The sequence below is a fragment of the Planococcus citri genome, chromosome 3 (assembly GCF_950023065.1).
Source record: "Planococcus citri chromosome 3, ihPlaCitr1.1, whole genome shotgun sequence".
Lineage (NCBI taxonomy): Eukaryota > Metazoa > Arthropoda > Insecta > Hemiptera > Pseudococcidae > Planococcus > Planococcus citri.
The window spans coordinates 50223516-50246803 of NC_088679.1; the positions used below are offsets into that span (position 1 = coordinate 50223516).

Below are 23288 nucleotides of genomic sequence, written 5' to 3' on the forward strand. Positions count from 1 at the left end.
TCTGTACAACCCATGACTCATGTTTTCCTGAAAGAAAAGCATCTTATCATTATTAAGCACTCAACCGATTTTATAATCTTTCTGCTTCATTAAATGATGATAATTTTATTATTAGCTAAACAATACAAACAAAAAAATGATTCGCAAAATAAAGTATTATTTCTTTTATTAACATTCGCGTACAAAATTTGTATAAATATAATAACTACGAACAATCACATTTTATTGATTTAAAAATTGGAAATGAAATTGATTGAAAGTGTGGACGCAGGCTGTGTGTAAATGACAAAGGCTCAAAAATACACTGTGTATGCGATGTAAAGAAGTAGGTAATATGTATTGTTTGCATTTTATTTTTAAATGCTAATTTTTTATAGCAGGTCCTATTGAGTTTTGTCAAGAATGCGAAACAAGTTTTTTAAATGTAAATTGTGATCGAAGTCCAGTACTTCTGCGCAAGAAGTCAAAAGCAATTACACATTTCCAGTACAAGTTACCAAAACAGTAGGTACGTTAATTCGTAGATAAATTATTACAAAAAGGTAGGTAAATTTTTCAATATCATTTAAAAATTAATAAATGCACATTTTACTTGAGAATGTAAATGATTTTTAACTGTAAGAGTACCTATCTATTATAAAATAATTCTAATTAAAAATTGTACACGGTGAGAAATCCGTGGGAGTAAACACTGATTCGCGTTATGATACATCGTAACATCGTTATTAGACATTAGTACTAAGTACAACAAACTAATGAAAGTATAAAAATCATTTTTTTAAAATAAATTTTCACAACATAAATTAAATAAAAGTTAATACATACACCACACCTAGTTCAAAAGAGTAAAGATGACACCGATTCATATATGTACTAATTTTGAGATGCAAGTTTTCCTACATTGTTACTCATAAAAAACAGCAAAATATCTGACTTTAAAACACAAATTTTGTAAGTACCGTTTCTAATGAACAATACTTAATTTCAAAAAAATAACTACGCAATATTATGTAGGTAGGTACCTATTATTTAATTTCAGCTATACATACATTTATGTCAAAAATAATTACTCCATTTTAAAAGTAACAACGCATTATACGTATAGGTAAAGGTAATTAAAAGTATCCTCATCATTTATTTAACGTTGCAGTGAATCTATTAAAAAAATACTCGTTGCATGTACTATGTAAGTACGTATATTAAACAAGAAATAATATTTCTGTTTAGGAGCAGAGAAGTAGATATATAGATACGTTTATGTAGTATCTATACCTATGCATTTGTGGTTTTTTCGGAACGTTAAATTGAGGCTAAATTAGTACCTATAGTGTCTGTCTAATTTGACGATTTTTTTTTTTTTTTTTTTTTGCTTCCGATGTAGGTACTTTTTTCTAGAGCTTTCGAGGTAAAAAGTGAAAAAAAAATTATTAAATCCTTACCTGAAAAATCAGAAAACGTGGTTAAAATTTAAAGCTTTCCAACTTGACACTTGGTTCACTGCATTCACAACCCTTGTTCAATTCCTCAGTTTGAAACTGGAAAATTTCATGTTTTTTTCAAACAATGAAGTACCTAATGTGAATGGGCGTCAAAATAAAAAATTACAACCGTTTTAAGAGCAGATATACTTAATTGAGAATTCGCAAATTTTTCAAATTTAAAGCGGTAACAAAATAAGAGAAAGGGGTACTATGTAAGTTTGGTTTCTAGTTTCCTTTTCTTGCTCCGATTTTTGAAATCAATAAATACCCAGGTAACATTTATGCTAATTTTAGTCCAGTCATTTGAATTAAGCTTGTAGCAGTATTGCGAGTCTTTGGTAAACTGCGTGGTGTAAATTCAATATAAGACCTGAACTTTTTAAAAGGCACTGAACCAGTTCATTTTTAATCTGAATTTAAAATTTTCTCCTTAATCGTATTCAGATTATTTTAGGCCTTTGAATTTTTCTTAAAGTAGGTACCTATTTATATGTATGTAAGTACGTAGATTGTAGATACATATATTACAATTCAGTATCATTAAATCAAATATGTTTACAAATCAAGTAGGTACGTATCTTCTGTTAGGTATGTTCTATCAATTTGTTTTAAGAAAACATGTACTCGTCTTTGGTGGGTAAACTAAAACTAATCAATTGAAAAACAAAAAAAAAAAACATTTTCACAAACTCGATTAAAAATAAGTAGGTACATATAAACACTGAATTAGTTTATCAATAGGTACTTGAAATAACATTATCAATCAGAACCATAGCAAATGTTCGTGTTGGGAAAAAGGGGGGGCGAAGCTTGCGGAATTGAAAACACCGCCGAATGTTCAACTAATTAACTACCTATTTACCTTTGCATTAATTTTTAAAAATATGTTATTATTTTGCTTTATCAGGGAAGCTAACGACCGTCGATCAGAATGGAAATTGTGATTATTTTACTAGATCATCGAAATTTTTGGTTAAAGTTGATGTGGTTGAGAATCTGTGTATTTACGGCGAACTGGTTATGCAAATTTATTAACACCAACATATTTTTAACGTGGTTTGCGTAAAATAAGGGAGTAAGGCATTTGAAAAGACGTATTCGGATCTTTTTGAATAGTTGATTCGTGTTAGTAACAATGAATTGGAATAACGAATTCTCCTCCTCTAACGTGTTCCTCCTAATTCTCTCCCATCACCGTGTATTATGTAGATAGTCATTCATAACTCACAAACTGAATTTTTTCCTCAAGAGTTTTAAATCTTTACCAAATAAACTGTGAACTACTCTTTTAACATTTTAAAGTCGTATCACAATATGAACAATGGAAAAAGCTACTCGATTAGGGTATACTCGTATTGCAATTTTGATTTTAATACTTACCCTATTCTATTTATTAGATATTTATTAACTTGAAAAAATTTGATCATAGTTAGAAAATCACAACTTGAATTGGAGAGTTACGATATGGATTGCAAATTTGATAATTGTCTTGCTGCGGCTCAAAACTAAAAGTTTTTCAATTAAAATCGCGGTTTCATTTTTCAAATTGAACAAAATTTTCCAGCGGACGATAGGTATGTAGTTGTTGCCCCCTTTCACTATGGCCCTGTCGATTATTTTTAAATTTATGCAATTAATTTTTTTGTATTTTAATGAAAAATATCTATGATTTGGTTTACTTTCAAGAAAGGGTAAAATTCAGTCAAGTCAGTAGGTATTCATCTTAGTGTTATGTGTACAAGATGCAGTCAAGAAACAAGAATTATGATTCTTACGTTATCGGTTCAACGTATTTCACGATTCAGTACAAAAAGCGGTAGGTATGAAAAAAGAGGTCGTGTGACGAAACGAAATTAATAAAGACAAAAACAAATGACAGAAAACGAAACGAGATATAAAAACAAAAAGTAAGTAGGTAATAAAGTAAGTAATTTAAGAGAAATAATTCGACAAAAAACACGAAAAATCATGTACGTGTAATTCCCAGATAAATAGGATACTACCTAGTTAAACGTGGTAGTTCGATCGATCAAATGTAGGTATAAATAATTGGGTAATAATTGAAAAGCTTATTAAATAAATCACACATTGAAAAAAAGGTAGAAATATAATCCAAAGGTTGTATAAAAAGAGAATTGGTTCACCAGTTGCACCAATATAAAAATTTTAGGCTTATCATTTTCGTATTATTGTTGATCCTCTTGTTCGTCTCTAAACAGATATGTTGACCAATACGAAACGTTGAATAATGCGAACACTAACGGGAATATTATTCGCGAAACTACGTCGATACGTTTAGAACGAGTGGGGAATTTCGAAAACCAAGAACGGAGGAAGCATATACATCCACTTTTTTGCTGCATGTGCACTTCGCAATGTCGGATCATTTCAACGTGGCCGGCTCGATTCATTAAAGGTTTCTAAAATAATGAATTGGTCATTCGTGATTAGGTACCTACATACATAGATGAGTTTGCCGATGATAAGAACTGGAGTAAAATTACCACATACCATTTGAAAGGCATTTCCATCTTCCAAAGAGTTAGTTTTAGTTTCCTTTTGGATTTTTTCGCGATGGGTGTCTGAACGGGAAGCGTAATTCACCAAGGCGAATTCTAGCAGTGCCCCAAAAACGAATGTTAAACAAACGCCAGTCCAGACGTCAATGGCTTTGGTGTACGATACCGGTGGTAATGAAGCATTTATTCCGGACGTTTGTGTAGCCATTGTTAAAAGGGTAGTTACCCCTAATGATACTCTGGCTGGTACAGCACTTTGATCCAGCCAAAATGAAACCCACGATACTATTACCAGCATGCAACAGGGAATGTAAATTTGAATCAAGTAGTAACTGAACTCGCGTTTGAAAAGTAAATCTACTTTTAAACAACTGTATTCCCCTGTAAATTAGAACAAATCATTAGAATAGGTATAGGAAGGCACAATGTAGGTCTAGTTTCTTATTTCAGAAATAAGTAGGTAAAATTACTGTTGAGACTTGTGTATGTAATGTACTACGTGATGTACGGTAGATATTAAGCAATGAAAAATAATTACCTGTGTTTGTTTTACTATTGCAATAATCAGTTCGATATTTTTCAAGAGTAAATCGAGGCAAATGAAGATTTTTTACAACTTGTACAGGATCACCTTCCTTCCATAAGAATACTAAATCGTCTGTGGTCCAACCGTCTGAAAAATGATCGCAAAAAATCAAATGAATGGTTCAAAACGTAACTGGTATATTTTTAATAGTTCCCATCTTGAGTATTAGGTACCTATTTATTTAAATTTATAAAGGAAATTATACTTACAGCTGGCCATTCTTAATGAACACACTTGCTTATCCAATGGATATAATTTTAAATTCATCGGACACGATAAAGTTAATGTAATCCTGAAAATATAATATAGGTATAAAACAATAAGCGAGTTATACTTTCTCCGCAGAAAAATATATTTAGGCCCAATAAGAATTAATATTTAAATTTTAAAGACAATGACAAAGACAAAAAGCGAGAATTAATTTGAATAAACCTTTTCATCTTCAAGTATTTCAGTTCGAGATGTTGACAAATGAAATGCGCACATCTGCAATTCTGGCCGAAAATTCAGGGCTGTAGGGTGGTGACTTTTTCTAGGCAGGGCAAATGAAATGCATGGCCAGGGTATGGAAATAATTTTGGGGAGTACTTGAAAGGGATAGTGGGAAGGAGTGTGGTGTTCGGGGGTCCTTTGAACGACTGAAATTATTTATAGGTACCTCGATTCAAAGATAGAATGAAATTGGTTAAAACACACATTTTGTTTCAGCTAAGGCTGTAAATATGGTGATGGGTACTCTTTCCAGCAGTTAGACTGATAACCCATCTCGAATTCAAATTTTTCGAAGCAGATGATCTTTGGGTTTATTAATTAGGAAGGACCATATACCTACTCACAGAAGAAAATATTTGAAAAAAACGTATTGAACAGTGGAGCATTTCTATATCTTGTTTTTGTTACGTCCTTTGCATTTTTCCCCCAAATATTATTATAATCAGTTTTTTAAAAAATGCAACCTTTGTCAAAAATTTAGAAAAAGTATAGGTATTAGGTATAAAATGATTTCACATGAATGTATATGCTTAAGATGGGCTGACTATGATGATGGGACACCCATTACAATGCAATAAACTACGACTATAAATCACTGATGAGATTCGTTCTTTACCTAGGTATATACATATTTCATTCTACGCTAAAAAATACTTGATTTTTTTTTTATAAATTCAACATACCTGATACTATAAAGAACTGAGCCATATGGAAATATTCTAATGTACACGTTGGGCATAATAATATTATGGAAATGGCCTTCCTTTTCGTTTGAGAAAAACAAATCCGGCATCCACACTCTACTAGCGTCAGTTAATGTTAAATATTTTATTCTTCCTATAGGTAATAAAAAATCGAAAATAAAAAAATTCAGTTGGAGATAAATCAGAAGAATGTGTCTAGAATAATGAAATACTTGGGAATTATTAAAACTGCGCGAAAATAATATTCAGTATTTATAGAGAAAAATGAAAATAGAAAAAGAAAAAGAGAAATATAATACAGTACCTATCTATAAATCGATAAATCGTCTTCAACTAATGAAAAAATAAATTGAAAACTGAACGATGGAGCCGAAATGTAATATAGTAACTTAATAAAAATTACCGTCATAGTCATCGAATTTCAATCTTTCATCCATCCATTGTTCTCTGAATGTCAATTGAACACTGTACTCCTAAACACGAATTTAATTAAACAAATGAAAATATGAGTCGTCAGAGTTGCTCAAATAACTCAATGTAGGTAAGTAAGTGAACGCAGAAAAATAATTCATTAGTTTCCAATATTCATTCGAGTACAAATACTGTATTTTCTTTTTGAAAGGTTACATACCTACGTGTGGCGTAGGTATTTCATTTCAAGATTCTAAACTTGTCAATAGAACATTCTCATGAATGTTTTGAAAACTGATAAATTTGGCTTCTTATATAGTGTTTGTTTCGCGTTTTTACGTACCTACTTGTTCAATCACTTATCCTAGGAAATATTGAACATCCAAATAACGCGAAAGCAAAGAAAATTACCTAAGAATTGTCGCTCAACTTCACTCATAAGAATAAATTGCAATTATTGTTGGTACTTTAAAAAGTTGAATGAATTTTGATTTTGTAATTGTGTGTCTAACATTAAAATTGAAGATGCTGTAGAGGTTAACCATCGTTGAAACAAATACAACATTTAATGACAGACTGATAGATAATTACACGTCCATTCAACATTTATCTTCAGTGATTTGATCACATGAAAATTTTCAGGCTTGATATTCTGTAGGGATAATACATTCATTCCTTGACACTAACTATGTATCATAAAAATACTTTTGTATGACTTTAAAAAATGAATTAGTAATTAAATCGCGTGAAAATTTGCGTGGAAATTGAATGAATGCGAATAGAATGAAAAATTGTTAAACTCATACCTATTAAAATGCATCCACAATTTTGTATAAGAATACAATTCCAAAAATGCATCAGTTACTGTTATGAAACGACTTGACCATATTAACATGCATGGAGGCTGATTTTCCAATTTCTGTCCTTTTAATTGAATCATGTATTTTTTTCAAGTAGGTATAGCCAACTTATAATTAAAAATTTATAGACAATAAAAAAACGTAGAAATATTAAAAAACAATTAAACACCTATGGAAAACTAATGTGTCTAAATATATTGAAAACAGATCACAAAAAGTGTTTTTTGTTTTAAAAAAATCAACTTGGAAGCATCATTGATAATTGTGTGTAAAAACATTTAAAGGAGGGAACGGATATGAGAATGTAAGCTAATGATTTAGATACTTAATTCAATTTCTATAAAATACACTCTAATCTAGATACCTATCTAATGTTTAAGTTTTAAAAGCACTGACTTGGTATAATTAGAAACCGAAACGTTATTGGAACAATTTTGAATTAATTCTTTATGGTTTATGTACTCGTATATTTACAAGTTGGGCATAGGTAGTCATAGTAGCTCACAAATTATCAGATTAGTCAGCATTAAACAAAGCTGCAATGCATAATGCTCCACTACTTGTTTACTGATGTTTTACCATAGATTTATATGTACATATAAGTATAGGTAAAGCATGTGCTCAGTTTCATTTACACACCTACCTACTTAGATCTAAAAAATTGCGGACATTTAGTGAATAGGAGTAGCAAGGTGATTAAAATGTAAGCAAGGCAATTTTTTCTTGATTGTAATCAGCATCGATAAGCAATATGAAGCTACTGGAAAATTCACTCGGTCGGTAATTTGGTATACTTGGACCTATACATAAGCATGGGCAGTCCAGTTTGATCGAAATTGAAAATATCATGAAAGCCTGTTGGTCTGAATTCAACGTGATTCTTATTCTTAAAGTATTAGTAATAATTAAGTAGCTACCTACATATGATGATCATCGTACCTATTCGTAAGAGTTAGATATGTACTAAGATGATTTAAAAAACCACGCAAGTGTATTGAGCTTTTCAGTTGGTTGCAGGCTAAACAATAAGCAAGCTCAGCAAACAGAAATGTTAGGTAGGTATTTAGGCTAAGATTTGTTCAAAATCCAAAAATTGAAATAAAAAAAAAAACAAAAAAAAACCATACCTACAACATAGGTAACAATAAAAACGGAAACAAACAAAAACTAAAAAATTAAAAGTTATTGCAATAGAAGGAAATTGAAAAATAGGTAACGAAACAAAATAATAATGAAAATGGAACACTCATTTAAATGTGTGACGTCATAGAACTCACCATTTTGTAATCGTCAATTCTGCTAATTGAACGTAGAAAAATGTTGACATATACAATACATGGGCCGTCTTCTATGTATGGCAACAAACAGGTAACGAAATAAAAAAAATGTATTTATACGAATACCACTGGCAATAATAATTTATACAGCAAAATAAAAATGAAAATAAAATGAATAAATAATAAAACAAAACGATAATAAAAGTAACAAATGAACAAATTTAAAAAAAATAATAATCTGAAATAAAAAATAAAAAAATATGATCAACAAAATTGAGCACTAAAAAAAATAAAATAAAATGATAATCGTAATAAATACATAAATAAAAATAATGAATTTACTGGCGAATGGATTAGTTTGTGAATAAGTTAGTACAAAGTAAATGAGTATAGGTAGGTCTAGGTACCTAATTGGTTGGTTTTTTGGTTAATAATACCGTATGCGAATACTCGATCAATAACTACCGGGTACCTACCCATTCATTTTTGCACCTATAGGCTTCATAAGGGTACTTATTTTGTAGGTACCTACCTAGACCTCGGTATACAAATTGATAGGGATATCAGAAGTCAAATTTTATAAATAGAAATTGCAATCAACGTCAACGATTTTTTTTTAGATAGTTCATTATTTTACCAAAATTAAACCTGTACAATTTACTACCGATTTCTTTGTAAAAACAATGAATAAAACAGTATCAATATACCTACATAGGTACCATATTTGCAATGAATGATCTACGGCAGGTTTACAAAAAAGTGCTCAAAATAAGCAGACAAAACTTTTTCTGTACCTAATCTGGTGCTATGAAATTTCACTAAAAATTCAAAAATAGTTTTTCAGTACCTATATAGTTTGAAATCGTCATTTAACATCACTGAGAAACCTGTAGTCAAGTGGCCATAACAGATTGTGGTTAAGGAATTACCAAAAAAAAAAAGAATGAAAAAAAAACATAACGATAATACACTAGCAACGAAATGAAATCTACAGCTTCTGAAATTTTCAAGCATATAGGTATCCAAATAGGGAAAGGAACGTGGCTAGCTTTCTAGAATTCTGAATACGCTTGAGATAACCATTGTTATTTGTTGGTATTTTTGTTACCTATTACCTTCATTATGTATCATTACCTATCTACTTAATACAAATGTATTATTTTATTTGAACGAGTGAAAGGTAGGTACCAAAGTAAATAAAAATACATATTAATTAGGTACGACGTATGTAGGTACAGGGTAGTTCATTAAAATAATTCTCGGATTTTCAAAAACTACTTGGTATGTGTTGGAATTTTATTTCTTTTACTGGTGGAATCGAATCTTATTGCTCTCAACACTTTGATAGGTAAGTTTTTTTCATTTTAAATCTTTTACTTTTACTTGCCTACTAGAGCACCTACAATGCGGTATTGGGAGCTTAGATTCATACTATACTCTACTACACCTACATCAGTGTACCTACATATATTTTGCAGCAACAAAATGTGTATGGAAGATGACACGGTGGTGGCGTAAGGTTTCAATCTACCATATGTACCTATCGTAATCATTAAATTTTAGATTTGTGAAGATCTACCCAAAGATACCTATACTATATGGTGAAAAATCCATTATTAGGTATCTATACATATTATAGGTACCTATTTGTTTAAAATGATTGTGATATTTTACCATATTGTCAGAAGTATCTTCTTCGTTCAAAGACAAGGAAAGATGAGAGAAAACAAAACAAAACAAAAGAACAAAATATGATTCCAGGACAAATTGGCAGATATATCAGTATGCTAATACAGTCGGCCCCGCTTATTGTGGATCCGCTTAATAGAATCACCCGTTTAATATGCTCAAAATGATCGGTCCCGATTTTTTGTACCTAATTACACAGAAAATCACTCGTTTAATGTGATCAAGCTCCCCGCTTAGTAGAATCATTTTGTGAAACATTATGGGGTATTTTTGGAAAAATGACTTGTTTTTTCATATTTTAAATCAAAAATTTTTGAATTTCTTACTTATTATTTATTCTCTAATTTTTTTGAAAATATGAATTTCTAAAAATGTTCTCTCAAGTGATGATAAAATTGGGGAGAGGGAGAGGGAGATCTAAACACCTGCAAATTTTGAATAATAAAAAAAAATTGAAATGCTTTCTGAAGTAGTGAAAAAATAACATTGAACCCCTCCTCCTTCCATTCTAATAAAACTTGGGAAATTGCCCTACTTTTGTTCTTTTTTTCTATTTTTTAATCATGGAACAAAAATGTTGTGACTCTCCGGAAAAATGGCTTGTTTTTTCATACTTACTTTAAATCAAACATGTTTGAATTTTTCTCTTATTATTCTCTTATTTTTAAATTTTCATTTCCAAAAACTTTCTCTCAAGTAATGATAAATTTGGGGGAAAAGGTCTAAACATTCAAAAATTTTAAAAACCGATATGTTATGTACCTAAATCACGAATTCACGAGTATTGTAATTTTAATCTGTCCTTCTAGTATGCATATACAGTTGTAGTCAATTTTTTATGTGAAAACTGTGTTTTTCAAAAGTTCCCTTAATAGAATCACCCGCTTAATAGAATCATTTGGCCTCGGACAAATGCGACCACAATAAGCGGGGCCGACTGTAAATATTAAAAAGAAAAAAAAATAATCGGAAGTAGCATTAGGCACTTGTGTTGGCAAAATCGGTCTATTTATCACTACAGATAGAGATGGAAATTTAACCTATGTCGTATTAAGAAAAGGTACACCAGCCTGGTAAGGTATACCTTGTATATAAATAAGTTGTAAGTATGTATGTACCTATCTCAGTTGATGATGATTGATGAATAAAAAATTGCATAACAACGTAGAAATTGGAAAATCAGCTCATTGCTTCGTTTAACTAGCCCAACAATTTCGTATTAAAAAAGTAGGTAAGTATAGGCATAAATTTAATATAACGGAGTTAACATTGGTATAATATAAACATGGTCGAAACCTTTTTTAAAGATAACCTAAGTACCTACATAAATTTGTCAAGAAATGAAATAATTACCTATACGCTTATCATATTGTAAAATAAATGCTTATTTTCCAAAAATATAGTTCTTTAATTCATTCATTTTTTCAAGAATAAAACTTGGTATGGTACGTGACTACACTCTTCAACTTTCCAACTGCTCGTTGATGAATTTTATTTCAACAGCTCAAACCATACATTTTCCGACAACACACAAAATCATAAGAGTGATATTCCAAAACTCGCTTTGTCCATTTTCACAACTTTTCAGGAGAGAGGAAAAACAGTTTCCCTTTAAACGGGTAAATTGGCTTTTTAGGCGAGTTTAGCACTTTATTTGGGTGGATTTATGAGGTAGGAGTGTAGGTACCTATACATTTCATCCACTAAATACTGCTGAAAAAAATTTCAATAAAAATGGACAAAGCGCGTTTTGGAACATTATTTTTTTTAAATTTTTTAGTGAATTGGCTATTTAGGTGAGTTTAACACCTCATTTTGATAAGTTGATGATGTAGGAATGTGAGTTAATACTTCATCTACCAGGTACCATTGAAAACCCAACTTTGATAAAAATGGACAAAGCTAGTTTTGGAATATCACTCTTCAATGGTCGAATTCTCGATCTAATACTTTGATATAGGTATCGTATAGGTACCTACACTAGGTTTTCCAAAAAATTCACTGTCATAGATATGCACAACAAGGCGCAAACACTCGCTTGACTAAAGAAACTGATTTACTTAAATGCAAAGCGTTATTACCTCTGCGAATACCATTTTAATAATACTATCGGATAGGCTATACTTGACAGAGCTTTTCCACAAAAAAAAATAAATAAACAAAAAATAATAATAGGTAGCAAATAAGCGCACGTACACAGACGCCAAAATATAGTAAACACAACATTTATTTAAAGTACTTTTTACTTTCTACGGCAAAAATCAGTAAGTTAAAACCGTACATTTTTTAGCATTAACATCTCGAGCACAAAAAATAAAGAAAATAAAAAGTATAAAATTTAAAAAATCAACTACAATTCTACATTTTTTACTTTATTCATAAAACTTCCAACATAAAAATAATTTTAGAGGTATCAATAATAGCATTTTGAATGGCATAAGCAAACAGGTTTTTTGTTAGCAAAAAATTATTTAGGTATACTTTGTACTTAATTTATAAGTTTGCTCTCGAGATGCTTAAATCTACAACACGTACAGTAATTATAGGTACTTTTAAAGTACCATAGTAGAATGGTAAAAAAATTAGTAATTGAAAGAACGAAAGTAGGTACTCTTTCTTACCATTTTTACGTCACTTATAGTGGTAATACTTCTTATAAACAGATTAATTGTAACAATGGCCGCACCATCTATTTTATAAGAAATAATTTGTTACAAAATAATAAATGTTACGTAAGTGTATCTAATAGGTACCTATATCTTATTATCTTTATCAAAAACTATAAAAAATTCACGAATCATCTAATCACACAACGTTACGATAGGAACATGGTGGGTTCGAAAACTACAAAATTCATGTAATTTCTACTTTGTAATACGTAGGTAGGTAAGTACTTAGGTAGTTTTAAAAGCTGGACTCGAATTCTACTCAAAGACGTGAGATATGTTCTATGAGACGAACAAAAGAAGGTTTTTTTGTTTTCAAAATGGTCTAGGTAAAATTCAGTTTCTCATTGTGCGCAAGTGATGAACAAAGTTGAATTCCAATCGATGACTATCATTTCAGACCATTCCTTTACCAGTTTATTCTTTTGTAAAATTCCGCATTAAGAAGCAGTATAGGTAATTATAGGTATCTTATTTTTCTGCTGCATCACGAATGATAAGAATCCAGATCCAGAAAGGTATGAATAAATATGTAAATTGAACAAAAAACCCGATTGGCACATAGTCAGATCCACACTCAGAACCACAGTCAGATATTGCCGTTTTGGCAGTCAGAAAATACAATCTGACTACAATCTTACTGATATGTGGTCATATCCCTATTCAGAATGCACTGTCTAAAAAATGCTGTTTTGCCAACCGGGAAGTATAAAGAAGACACAAGTAGCTACATTTCGAATGAATTTTTCAGCATTATACCTTATTGAAATTGATACCAGTACGTATATTTGGGTACATATGTACAATTGAACTCGTACTTATGCATTTTGTTTCGGAAATTTCAAACAAATTGTTATTTTAAAAAAAAAATCACTATAGGTATAAAAATACAAACATAATTTTAGAAGAGTACCAACAGACTAATAAACCGCAAATAACCAAACAAAATTTCTTAAAATAAAATTTTTCGTTTTAATTGTTCGTTCGTTTGTTTGTTTGTTTTTAAGTTATCCGGAATATTGATGACTACCTACATTAAAAGCCCCCTCTAAATAATATACATACATACAAATAAAAGTACTGGCTGAAAAATAAATAAATAGAAAAATAAGTAGTCGAACGAATTAAGCCATAGGTACCTATATGTAATAGAAGTATAAGTAATGAGAGTAATGAAAAAAATTAAATATAGGTACCTAGTTGGGTACCCAATACGTAGGTATGGTTGTAAAGGTTACAATTTCCTCTCTTTCTGGTTCAGTTCTCATTTTTTTGCGAAATACGAGTACCTGCTTCGTCTCAAATTAAAACCAAACAGGTACATTTTTTAAACGAAAAATTTCATTTATTTATTCGTTTGATTATTTAAATTTATTCATCCGGTTTGTTTTTTTGTTTTGTTTTGTTTTTTATTCTATCAGTTTAGTTGCCCTTTATATTGTGATTATTCGCCGCCACTTACCTAGTAGGTACATAATATTCATTTATCTATCTACATATACATATTATGTAGGTAAGTGCGAATTATTTATTTATGGACGGAGTTTCTGCTGTCATACAGTACTCTCTGAGCTTTATTTTCGAACGAAAGCGTTGAAGCGCTAATGAATCCTGCATTTCTTTTTCAAGCCAAGAAGCGGTGCAGGCAAATCCATAAGTTTATTTGACCTGATATGGTTTTAAACCGTAAGGGTACACTTTTAAAAAGAAAAAAAAACTAGGTTGCTAGTGCTACCAGGCTGGTTAGTACCAACTGAAGGAAAAAACTCTCTGAAATAAAAATTAAAGCTTTATTTTTATTTCAAATCGAAAATGCTTCGCTCTTCATCATCTTTGCCATAAACTACATAGGTATAAGTACATATGTAAGGATAATGCTGGTCTCATTTTTTAATCCAATCCAATCAAAAAAATATAAGAAGTAGAAAAGTTGATACCTAATAAATAATATCAATCCGGAGTAATTAAATGAATTAAAAATTAAAATGCATAATGTGATAAGCAACCCCATCTTATTAATTCTGGATGTTCATCTGCCATGTTTCATTCGAGGTGCCGAATAATTTGCCTGATAATGCAGAAACTTGTGTCCCATCAGTGTAAATTAGTTTGCCGACTCTTGGGTTCGAAGGAAAAAGTTTTACTCATGTATAATGTATCAGGTGTTATGTCTATAATATAATATAATGGAACATCTCTGACATAGAAGAGAGGTTGAATGTGATCACGTCGCGTTGCATTTTTTCAATCAAAAGTTGTACCCGAAGAGTCAAATAATATTACAGAAATTACCAGGGTACCTATACTCTAATTTTCCTCATTATAATCCCTCGGCTGACAAACCAATTTACAGGTGTAGTTAAACTTTCTGTGGGTAACTGGGTACTACCAATCACCACAAAGATCATTCGGCATCTCGAATCAGAGAAATGATTGAAGCAGACTATTGGCATAGTTTTCAAGTTGATTATCAAAAAAAAAAAAAAAAAAATGAAGAATCAAAGTTTTTTTTTTCAAGAAAATAATGGGTAGGTATTACCTGTTTTTAAAATTAAACGCTTTTGAACTCTTGGTATGTTATAGGCTAAGGGATAATTTTTAGAGTGTGCTCTTTATTTTTTTATTCAGAAAATAGTCTGATATAAAATTACCAAATGCGTATAAGGCGATATACGTAGAAAATAGGCACCTGTAGTTGAGTCCAAATAAAAAATTGGTTGAATTTTTCTTCGATAGTTGAGAAAACTGTTATTTCAGTAAGTAATAAATAATAATTTTCATTTCATTTTACTTAGGGCTTTAATAATTACCTATTTGATAAATAAAACAGCTTTATTTTTCGTAATTATTAATATTCTTAGATTCTCACACATTTTATTTATGAAGTTTTTAGAGAAAATGCGAGTGATGTAGTAAAGTAAGTACACATGTAGCTCATGGTAGCTATTTCATAAGTCAGATGTTGGTTTTGGTAAAAAGAACAAAACAAAAAAAAAAAACAATAACAAACAAACGAACAAACAAACAAACAAAAATAAAAAAGGAAACATAGAAAAAGGCTTGAAAAGTGATAATAGTGAACTTGCGGCAATTTCGTCTTAATTGAATGTACGTAGCTTTCAAATAAATTATTCTTCCAAAAATTGTGCATTCTAATTAGAGAGTAGTTCCTTAAATAGGTACCTAATTTACTTTCATCGAAAAATATGAATTTTCATATTTTGTAAAAATGAGACGTTTGAAATTGCAGAAAGGTTGAGAGTGACTAGCTTATGTGAAGATTTTTAGTAAAATGGTTTAATTACCTGTGCCATTGACTCCTGAGGGTCTAATTCTTGCATCGTAACTACCTTGTCCTAAAATTTTATCCAAAACTTCTTTTTCTTTCTCTCTATAATTAACTTTAGGTTGATAAGTCCTGAAAATGAGAAAAAAATGACTAAACAACGTTTCTTAACTTGAACATTTGAGGTAAAGGCAGGATATTTTTCTAGCAGTGTTACCGTTAAGTAAATCAGATATCTAGCTGTCAGGTTTTTCGATATACCTAGTTTAAAAAGAACCGGTACTAAGCAATTAAAGCACTACCCACACCTAGTAGGTAATACTACATATAATAGGTTGTTTGACCTTTGCGCCAAATTTGAAATTTGTAAATTAAATTTTCCTGCAATTTTTTTAGCAACAAACTTTTCAAATTTATGTAAATCAGAACCCATTTACATAGGTAACTTCAAATTTCTACACCTATACAATTGCCAAATGATGAAAATCAAGACAAATCGATAAAATGATCGGATGTTGGTAAACCTAAAAGCAAACTTTTATTTTGCAAAATTGAAACTTGAAATACAAAAGCCTTAAACTCAAACTAAAACTTTAATCAATCAGTTTTTTCAATTTTTGGTTCGTTTTTATTTGAACTCAAGTCGGGTCTTTTTAGGATTTTTGAATTTCATTTCGTTTTATTTATGAAACCAAACACGGAACACTGCAGGAATTAGAGAGGAATGTGGAACCAATTTTATAAAAAAATGATAATCATGTTTTTCTGGTAGGGCATGAAATTTTTTTTACTTACCAACAAATTTGAGCAAAAATAATAAATATAAGTATGCTGAGCATACTTCTGGAATGTATATTATCCATTGTGAAAACTGAAAAATATACGGATTGTTATTAATAATAGTTATTCGTTGGTTATACCTATTCGTGCAATTGTTTGGAAAAAATTGTAACACGTCGTAGTTAGGTAACTCGTTATATTTTAAGCATTTAAACACACAAGTATTTCTAATCGAATGTGAGCTATGTATGAGCGTCTATACATTGTCCTGTCACTACCTACTCTTTTTATTCGCACTTGCTTGCTTCTATACTACAGGGTGCGCAAAAATATCAAGTTCCCCCCAAAAAAGTTTTGTGTCAAGTGTTTCGGTTGGTCACAGTGAATGATAATAATGATATCACATGATATCCGTCTATTTAACGTTGCCAATTTATATTTTTCTCAAAAAACTTTCTCTGGAGTACTCGATATTTGTGTGCATCTTGTAGGTAGGTACCTCTTCAAATAATTAAACATTCTATTTTCTGTTCAATCTTCGCCATAAAAAATACATAAGAAAATAAATACCTATACATAGTAGGTGGTTAATTTTATAATTTTTCGAAGATGATGAAATATTTGTAAATTAAAAGAATTTAGTACCTAAGTAGGTTAGTTTGAAACTGAAACCAAAACTAAAATATTTAAGGAAAGATGCGGGAAAACCAAGATGAAACTTACCCCTGATAAATTTTCAAAAACTGGAAGTGAAAAACTATCTCGGTCGTGTTTACATCGTCAGTAGTCTTAGGTATATTAGCAAAAACACAACACAATTTCGGCGAAAATCGTGGTTCGCACTCAATTATCAAAAGTGGCAGGTACCTAAATAAAGAGTAATGTTTGGGGGAAAGAGGGGTGTCAAAATCTTATCTCTAAATAGATGTTTCCGCTCTGTAATTTGTATTTTTGGTATTGGAAATGGCTGTCACTACCAAAACACGCATCACGTAATCGTTTAATTAACTGAATGCATTGTAATGTACCTACGCATATTTTATATTTTGCCCACACTGCAACAATTTCAGCTCTTGCATTCACAATGTAACTCAATGTAAGAGCAATAAAAATCAAATTAGCGATATAGAGTGATAAATTTATTTTTTAAAGCTGCAGAATATGACCGTATGTGAATAAATTTCTGCAGTCCTTTCTAAATCTGAAGTCGTAAGTCATAAATTTTAGTCGGCTACATAACCGCAGGATGACCAGCGAATGGACGATCAAACCGAAAATTTTGTTTTAAAAAAACTTCAAAAGAATATGTTTCCTATACCTATATCAAACGACATTAGAATTTGAGCAAAGATATTGGGCATTTGAAACGTGTAATGGATTTGGAAAACAAGTTTAATAAAGTTCCTTGCCTACACATAATATGTATTTTCCTAGGCTACCGTCATCAGAAATTGAAAAAAATTTTACTCATTATGGAAGCTGATTAGGTACGGTACGAGTAAATTGAATCCATCTATATTTTTCCATTTCTGAAACTTCAGTCTTTAATGCATAAGTAACAAACTATCAACTATAGTAATTACATCCATTGACCTATTGAACCAAAATAGTAAATTTTTTCTCCACTTTCTGTTTTAAAAGACGTGATAAAATCAATCGGCAAAAAGTTCTTAGTGAGAGTCGCATTGAAATTTTCCGAATTGAAAATGACGTCATTAAGTTTATTTTCTCTCTCGTCTTGTTTTAGCATCAAAATTGAAATTCAATGCTAAATCTGCGCAGTAAATCTTATTCTGCCTTTTCGCATAGATGGCACCTACCTACATTTTCCTTCTACCTTATATATTAACCCATATGACGTCATGATTCCCAGCTTGTTACCATAGTAACGATAGGAGTAGATTCAGTTTTGGGTCGTCGTACTTCTCCTCAAACTTTCTCATCTTTTGTGATGTTTGAAAAATTTTCGCTTTCTTTGCTGTTGAGTTTTCCCGCTATCATACCCATTAATTTTCACTTTACCTATAGGTACATATACCTGTACATACCTATCTGTTCTTAAATGTGTACCTGTAGGTATAATCGTGAGGTTTCGTTATTTCAGTTTTTCCCCACAGTTTGACAATGTCAAGGAATTATTTACGAATAATAATAATATTATGAAAATAATTATTGTTCATCATTATTTTAATCGGGTTGAATGCAAAATTCTTCAAAAGTATTTTCATCACAATTCACATTAGATTAACTTTCAATAGGTACTAATTAACAATGCGAGAGCAATATCTAGCCTAAAAGCTCAACCGTAGACCTATTTTCTTTATGTACATAAGTATAGTCTGATGGTTTTAATAATAAAAAAAAACATTGTTCACTTACCGAATGTTGAAATTTTTTGACGAATATGTCCTGAGGTAATTTTTACCCATCGTTAATACATTCCTTTCAGAATTTTTGAAACAATTACGTTGATAAAATTTTGAATGCGCGAGTTGTCATTGTACAACAGAGCACGAAATCTCGAGGATCAGCGGTCTTCATATTTTCTTTCTAGACATAAAAAATATCGAACGGAAAATGTTAAAATTACTTGTTTAAAAATTGAAGGAATAAAAACAAATACAGGCATAAATAAAAATGCTTGTTTGTAATAAAAAAAATTATGCATAAAAACTGTGACTGTTTTTCTCATTTCAAAAACAACAGGTGTAGGTAGGTACTTTTCAAAGTTGTTTTCTGCTTTATCCATTTTATAGAGGTTTTCAAGCTCAATTTGAAATTTTTCTGATACCTACGTACTTTTTATCGAAGTATTTCATTCATCACCATTTGTTCGAATAGGTAAATAAATCGGGTTACTTCAAATTGAAACCCCATGCCCGTATGAAAAAAAAACTAGTCATCACTACTAAATACCACTAGTAACTAGTAGTAACTACTCATCATTGAGTGGTGATTAATGGTAACTACAAGAAACCAGTAGTGATGACTATTCACTACTAACAGGATGAGTTGTGATTTGTAGTTACCACTGGTTACTACTCATCAGAAGAATGCTGATCAGTAGTGATGACTGGTCAGACTAATGGTAACCACTAATCACAACTAAAAATTTTACAGGTCAAAATTAAAAAATCAAATAATTATTAACAGGATGAAGTATGCGTGACTATTTCTATGGAAAATGGAAACGGTGTTTATTTTGCATAGAAATAATAATTCAAACGCTCATTTTGGCGTTTTTGCAATACCTGGTTACCCATATTTAATTTAAATAACTTTAAATTTGGAATATGGAAAGTGTTTCCCATTTTTGGATAGTTAAAACCTTTTATTCTTGGACACAATTTCAATACTCAGCACCCCAAAAGCAATCATTCACTTTTTTCTTTAAAAACTATGAATTATTTCAATTTGGGTGAATTTCAAAAAATCAAAAATAAGGAAGCTCCTTCGTTTTTCAGGTAAAGATGATGCGATATCAATCAAATTTTTATCTAGAAGTATGAACATTCCAAAAACTTGTTTATATATCCATAGTTTTCATTTTGTAAAATCATCATACTCGAAATTTTTCTAAGTCCAGACTGTCCAGAGTGCTGAAAAGTGCATATAAATCCTTAAAACACCTTACCTTTCAACTTCCTCAGTGGCCTAGTGGGTTAGACAGAAGACGACGAAGCGAGAGGTCGCAGGTTCGAACCCCACCCAGGGTGGAAATTTTTTTGGTTTTCAAAATTTTTGGGGATGAATTCTTTGACCTAAGAAGGTCTACAATAAAAAACAATGATTGTACTGCCGTAAATATGTTTTTGAATTGATTTTTAGCTCAAAATAAATTATGCAGCAACTACAACTACCACTACCACTGGTTATTAGTGTAGTGGTAGTGGTAGTGGTAGTGGTGTCGAAAATACCACTGGTACTTTTTACCAGTGGTGATGACTAGTTTTTTTTCATACGGGTGTTTATAGTATAACCATAAATTTTTTATTAATTGAAGCAAATATGTGTAAAGTACTTATGGTATTTCAGGTATTTGTGTTCAATATGTAGGTAGGTATGGTATTATAAGTACCTATATATTATTGATCAAGATTCAAGCAGAAGCTAAAAAGAATAACCCAAGTGTTTTGAAAGATTTTGTTAAACTTTGTTAACTGATCAATTAATCCAAACTGATAAAAACCTCGAAATGTAACAAAAGTTAGCAACTGCATCCTACGCAACTTTTTCAAAAAAAAGTAAGCTATGGATAAGCGTGCGCATTAATTTAAAATTAAAAATCCAAACACTCGGGCAGACACACAAAATATGTTCGATCTATGGGTCAAATTACATATTGTGGTCGTGAGTCTAGCGTAAAATAAATTACACAATACCTATCGGTACCTATACAAAAGTTAGATGATACGTGGACGAGTACGTAATCATGAAAAAATCTCTTTGTTTTAATCTATCGAAGATTCATAAAATTTAATCCGTCTTTTCAAAAAATTTCTTTTTTGTACAATAATTCAATGTAGCAGATACTTTCAAAGATGAAAATCAAAGTAAAAATAAAATACCATACACTATACGTAATTACGTATCAGTTCGAAACATATTAATTAAGTATATCAACAGGAGGCTTTTATTTGACAGATGTGCCGCTAAAAGAGATGAAAAAATAACTCAGAGCTGGTAACTACGGATATTTTTACTTTAAACGTGATTTATTGCTTTTCAAAAATAAATCTGCGATAAATTCGAAGCCACGAAATGCGATTTGAAAAAATAAAAAATGAAGTCTAGGTACCTATTAAATTATACGTAGATATTATTACCTGATGGTAGCGGTATTCATGTGATTGTAAGTATAGTTCAATACAAATACTGTGCTCTCTAAGGGTATGCGTAAATTTAGTTTCCAATATTGATCAAAAATGAGAATGAGAGCTGCTTTGAACGACTCCTGTTTTTCTTTACTCAGCAACGCATACTTGCTCATCGAGATGTGGATTAGTGTGAGGCAGCGCCTGCGTCGTGAAGGATTTACGCTCCAGTTCGGGAGAAATTTTCATTAAAATACTTTGTTCCCAGTTGTATTTTTTTCCTACTTTTTATCCCGTGCTTTTCTAATTTTCATCCTTCGCAGTGTGCAAATTTTTCACAATAAAATTAACGAATCAACGTGGAAATGTGCATGGGTACTTTTAAAATAAAGTATCTAGACGAATAGTTATTAACATAATGAAAAAACGTTCTATCGTTTATTTAATTTTTTCCCCAGCTCGTAAGCCGTGTATTTTAAAACTAATGCTAATATAAATAAAAACTCGTAAGGTACATTATCCCTTTGATGCGCACGCTACTTTTTACCTGCCATCGTGAATGTCATAAAGCAACGAAAAATTTGTTTCGTAATTACTGACATGACTAACCCCAAGGTGTGGATAACTGTTTTAAACTGCGTAAAAAGATAGATAGCTCCCTTGTTAACGAAAATTAATTAGGATAATGTTCAAATCTAAGGTTTTGGAAGTGGTTTTTTTGTGATTAATTGTATTATTTTTTCCCCCGCATTGTACATTTACCTAGCTGATACTAAATTTTCGAAAACTATAATTAAGTATTAGTTTTGTGCAGATTTATCCGATCAGTCCCTTAGTAATACGTACCTACGTCAATAATTATGACAAAAAAAAAAAAAAACTGTTGAGACAAACTTTCAAAAAAATATGTTCTTCCATTTTATGCATCAGAGAATTAATGTTCACAAGCAATCCAAAATTCAATGCAGGTAAATGCTTGATGAGATATAGACTTGAAATGAGATCTTTAATATCTCAAATCATTAACGCTTTTTTCCCATGCTGTAGGAAAAAATTCAAGTGTTATGCTCGGAGAAACAGTTACCGCATAGCTGGTGATAACCTTGTACATATAGGCTTACATATGGCATCATTTGTATTTTTTTTCTCAACTTCTCATATAGGTACAAGTATTCATTTAGACCAATGTAGGTACTTAAATTTTTTTTCCTATTTTCATCTTGAACAATCAAGTGTTTCACATTACAACACTACAATATACAAGTTTAGTGTTAAGAGTGAAGTTGAAAAGTAATGGGTAGCAGTACAACTGGTGGGTGGTATATGAAAGAGAAAGGTAAATGTCAAGAGGTTACGGAGTAAAGGCAGCAAAGACTGAAGGGGCAAAGGTAGGTGGTATTTTTGAATACGCGCACGCAAAAGAAAGGGGTGGGAGGGGAAAGTATGAGAGATATTTGAACTGCGATTGCGAATTATTCTGCTTTTACAATTCTGATTCTCATAAACTTTTAACCAGAGATTTTTTTCTAAATAAAAAATAATCAAGGTAAAAAATTTTTCAAATTCTTTTCTTTGAATTTTTTAATGAAAAATACTACACAGCACGAAGAAGATTTCGAACGAGTTCCTTTTATTTATAAACAAAACACATAATTTAATTTAATTTTTTTATGAAAAGGAAGGGAATTTTAAAAAAAACGAAGATTTTAACGATGTCAGTATT

General features: G+C 30.8%; 1 protein-coding gene across 6 annotated transcripts; it reads right to left on the minus strand.

The window, feature by feature from the left end:
* Positions 1-149: 149 nt before the first annotated feature.
* Positions 150-21753, minus strand: GluClalpha (glycine receptor alpha 1). 6 transcript variants are annotated; one of them, XM_065355261.1, is made up of 11 exons: positions 21578-21753; positions 19131-19301; positions 16767-16842; positions 15991-16103; positions 12641-12708; positions 6186-6255; positions 5762-5915; positions 4796-4878; positions 4539-4673; positions 3993-4381; positions 150-3901 (listed from the first exon to the last, which is right to left on the minus strand). In XM_065355261.1, exons 3-11 carry the CDS (start codon positions 16832-16834, stop codon positions 3668-3670), a joined length of 1314 nt encoding a protein of 437 aa, XP_065211333.1. In that variant the 5' UTR covers positions 16835-16842; positions 19131-19301; positions 21578-21753; the 3' UTR covers positions 150-3667. The 6 variants fall into 6 exon arrangements, with proteins under 6 accessions (XP_065211333.1, XP_065211330.1, XP_065211331.1 ...); XM_065355258.1 differs by lacking the exon at positions 12641-12708 and adding an exon at positions 8331-8401 and having other exon boundaries at positions 21578-21752; XM_065355259.1 differs by lacking the exons at positions 12641-12708; positions 19131-19301; positions 21578-21753 and adding exons at positions 8331-8401; positions 17475-17606.
* Positions 21754-23288: the final 1535 nt, after the last annotated feature.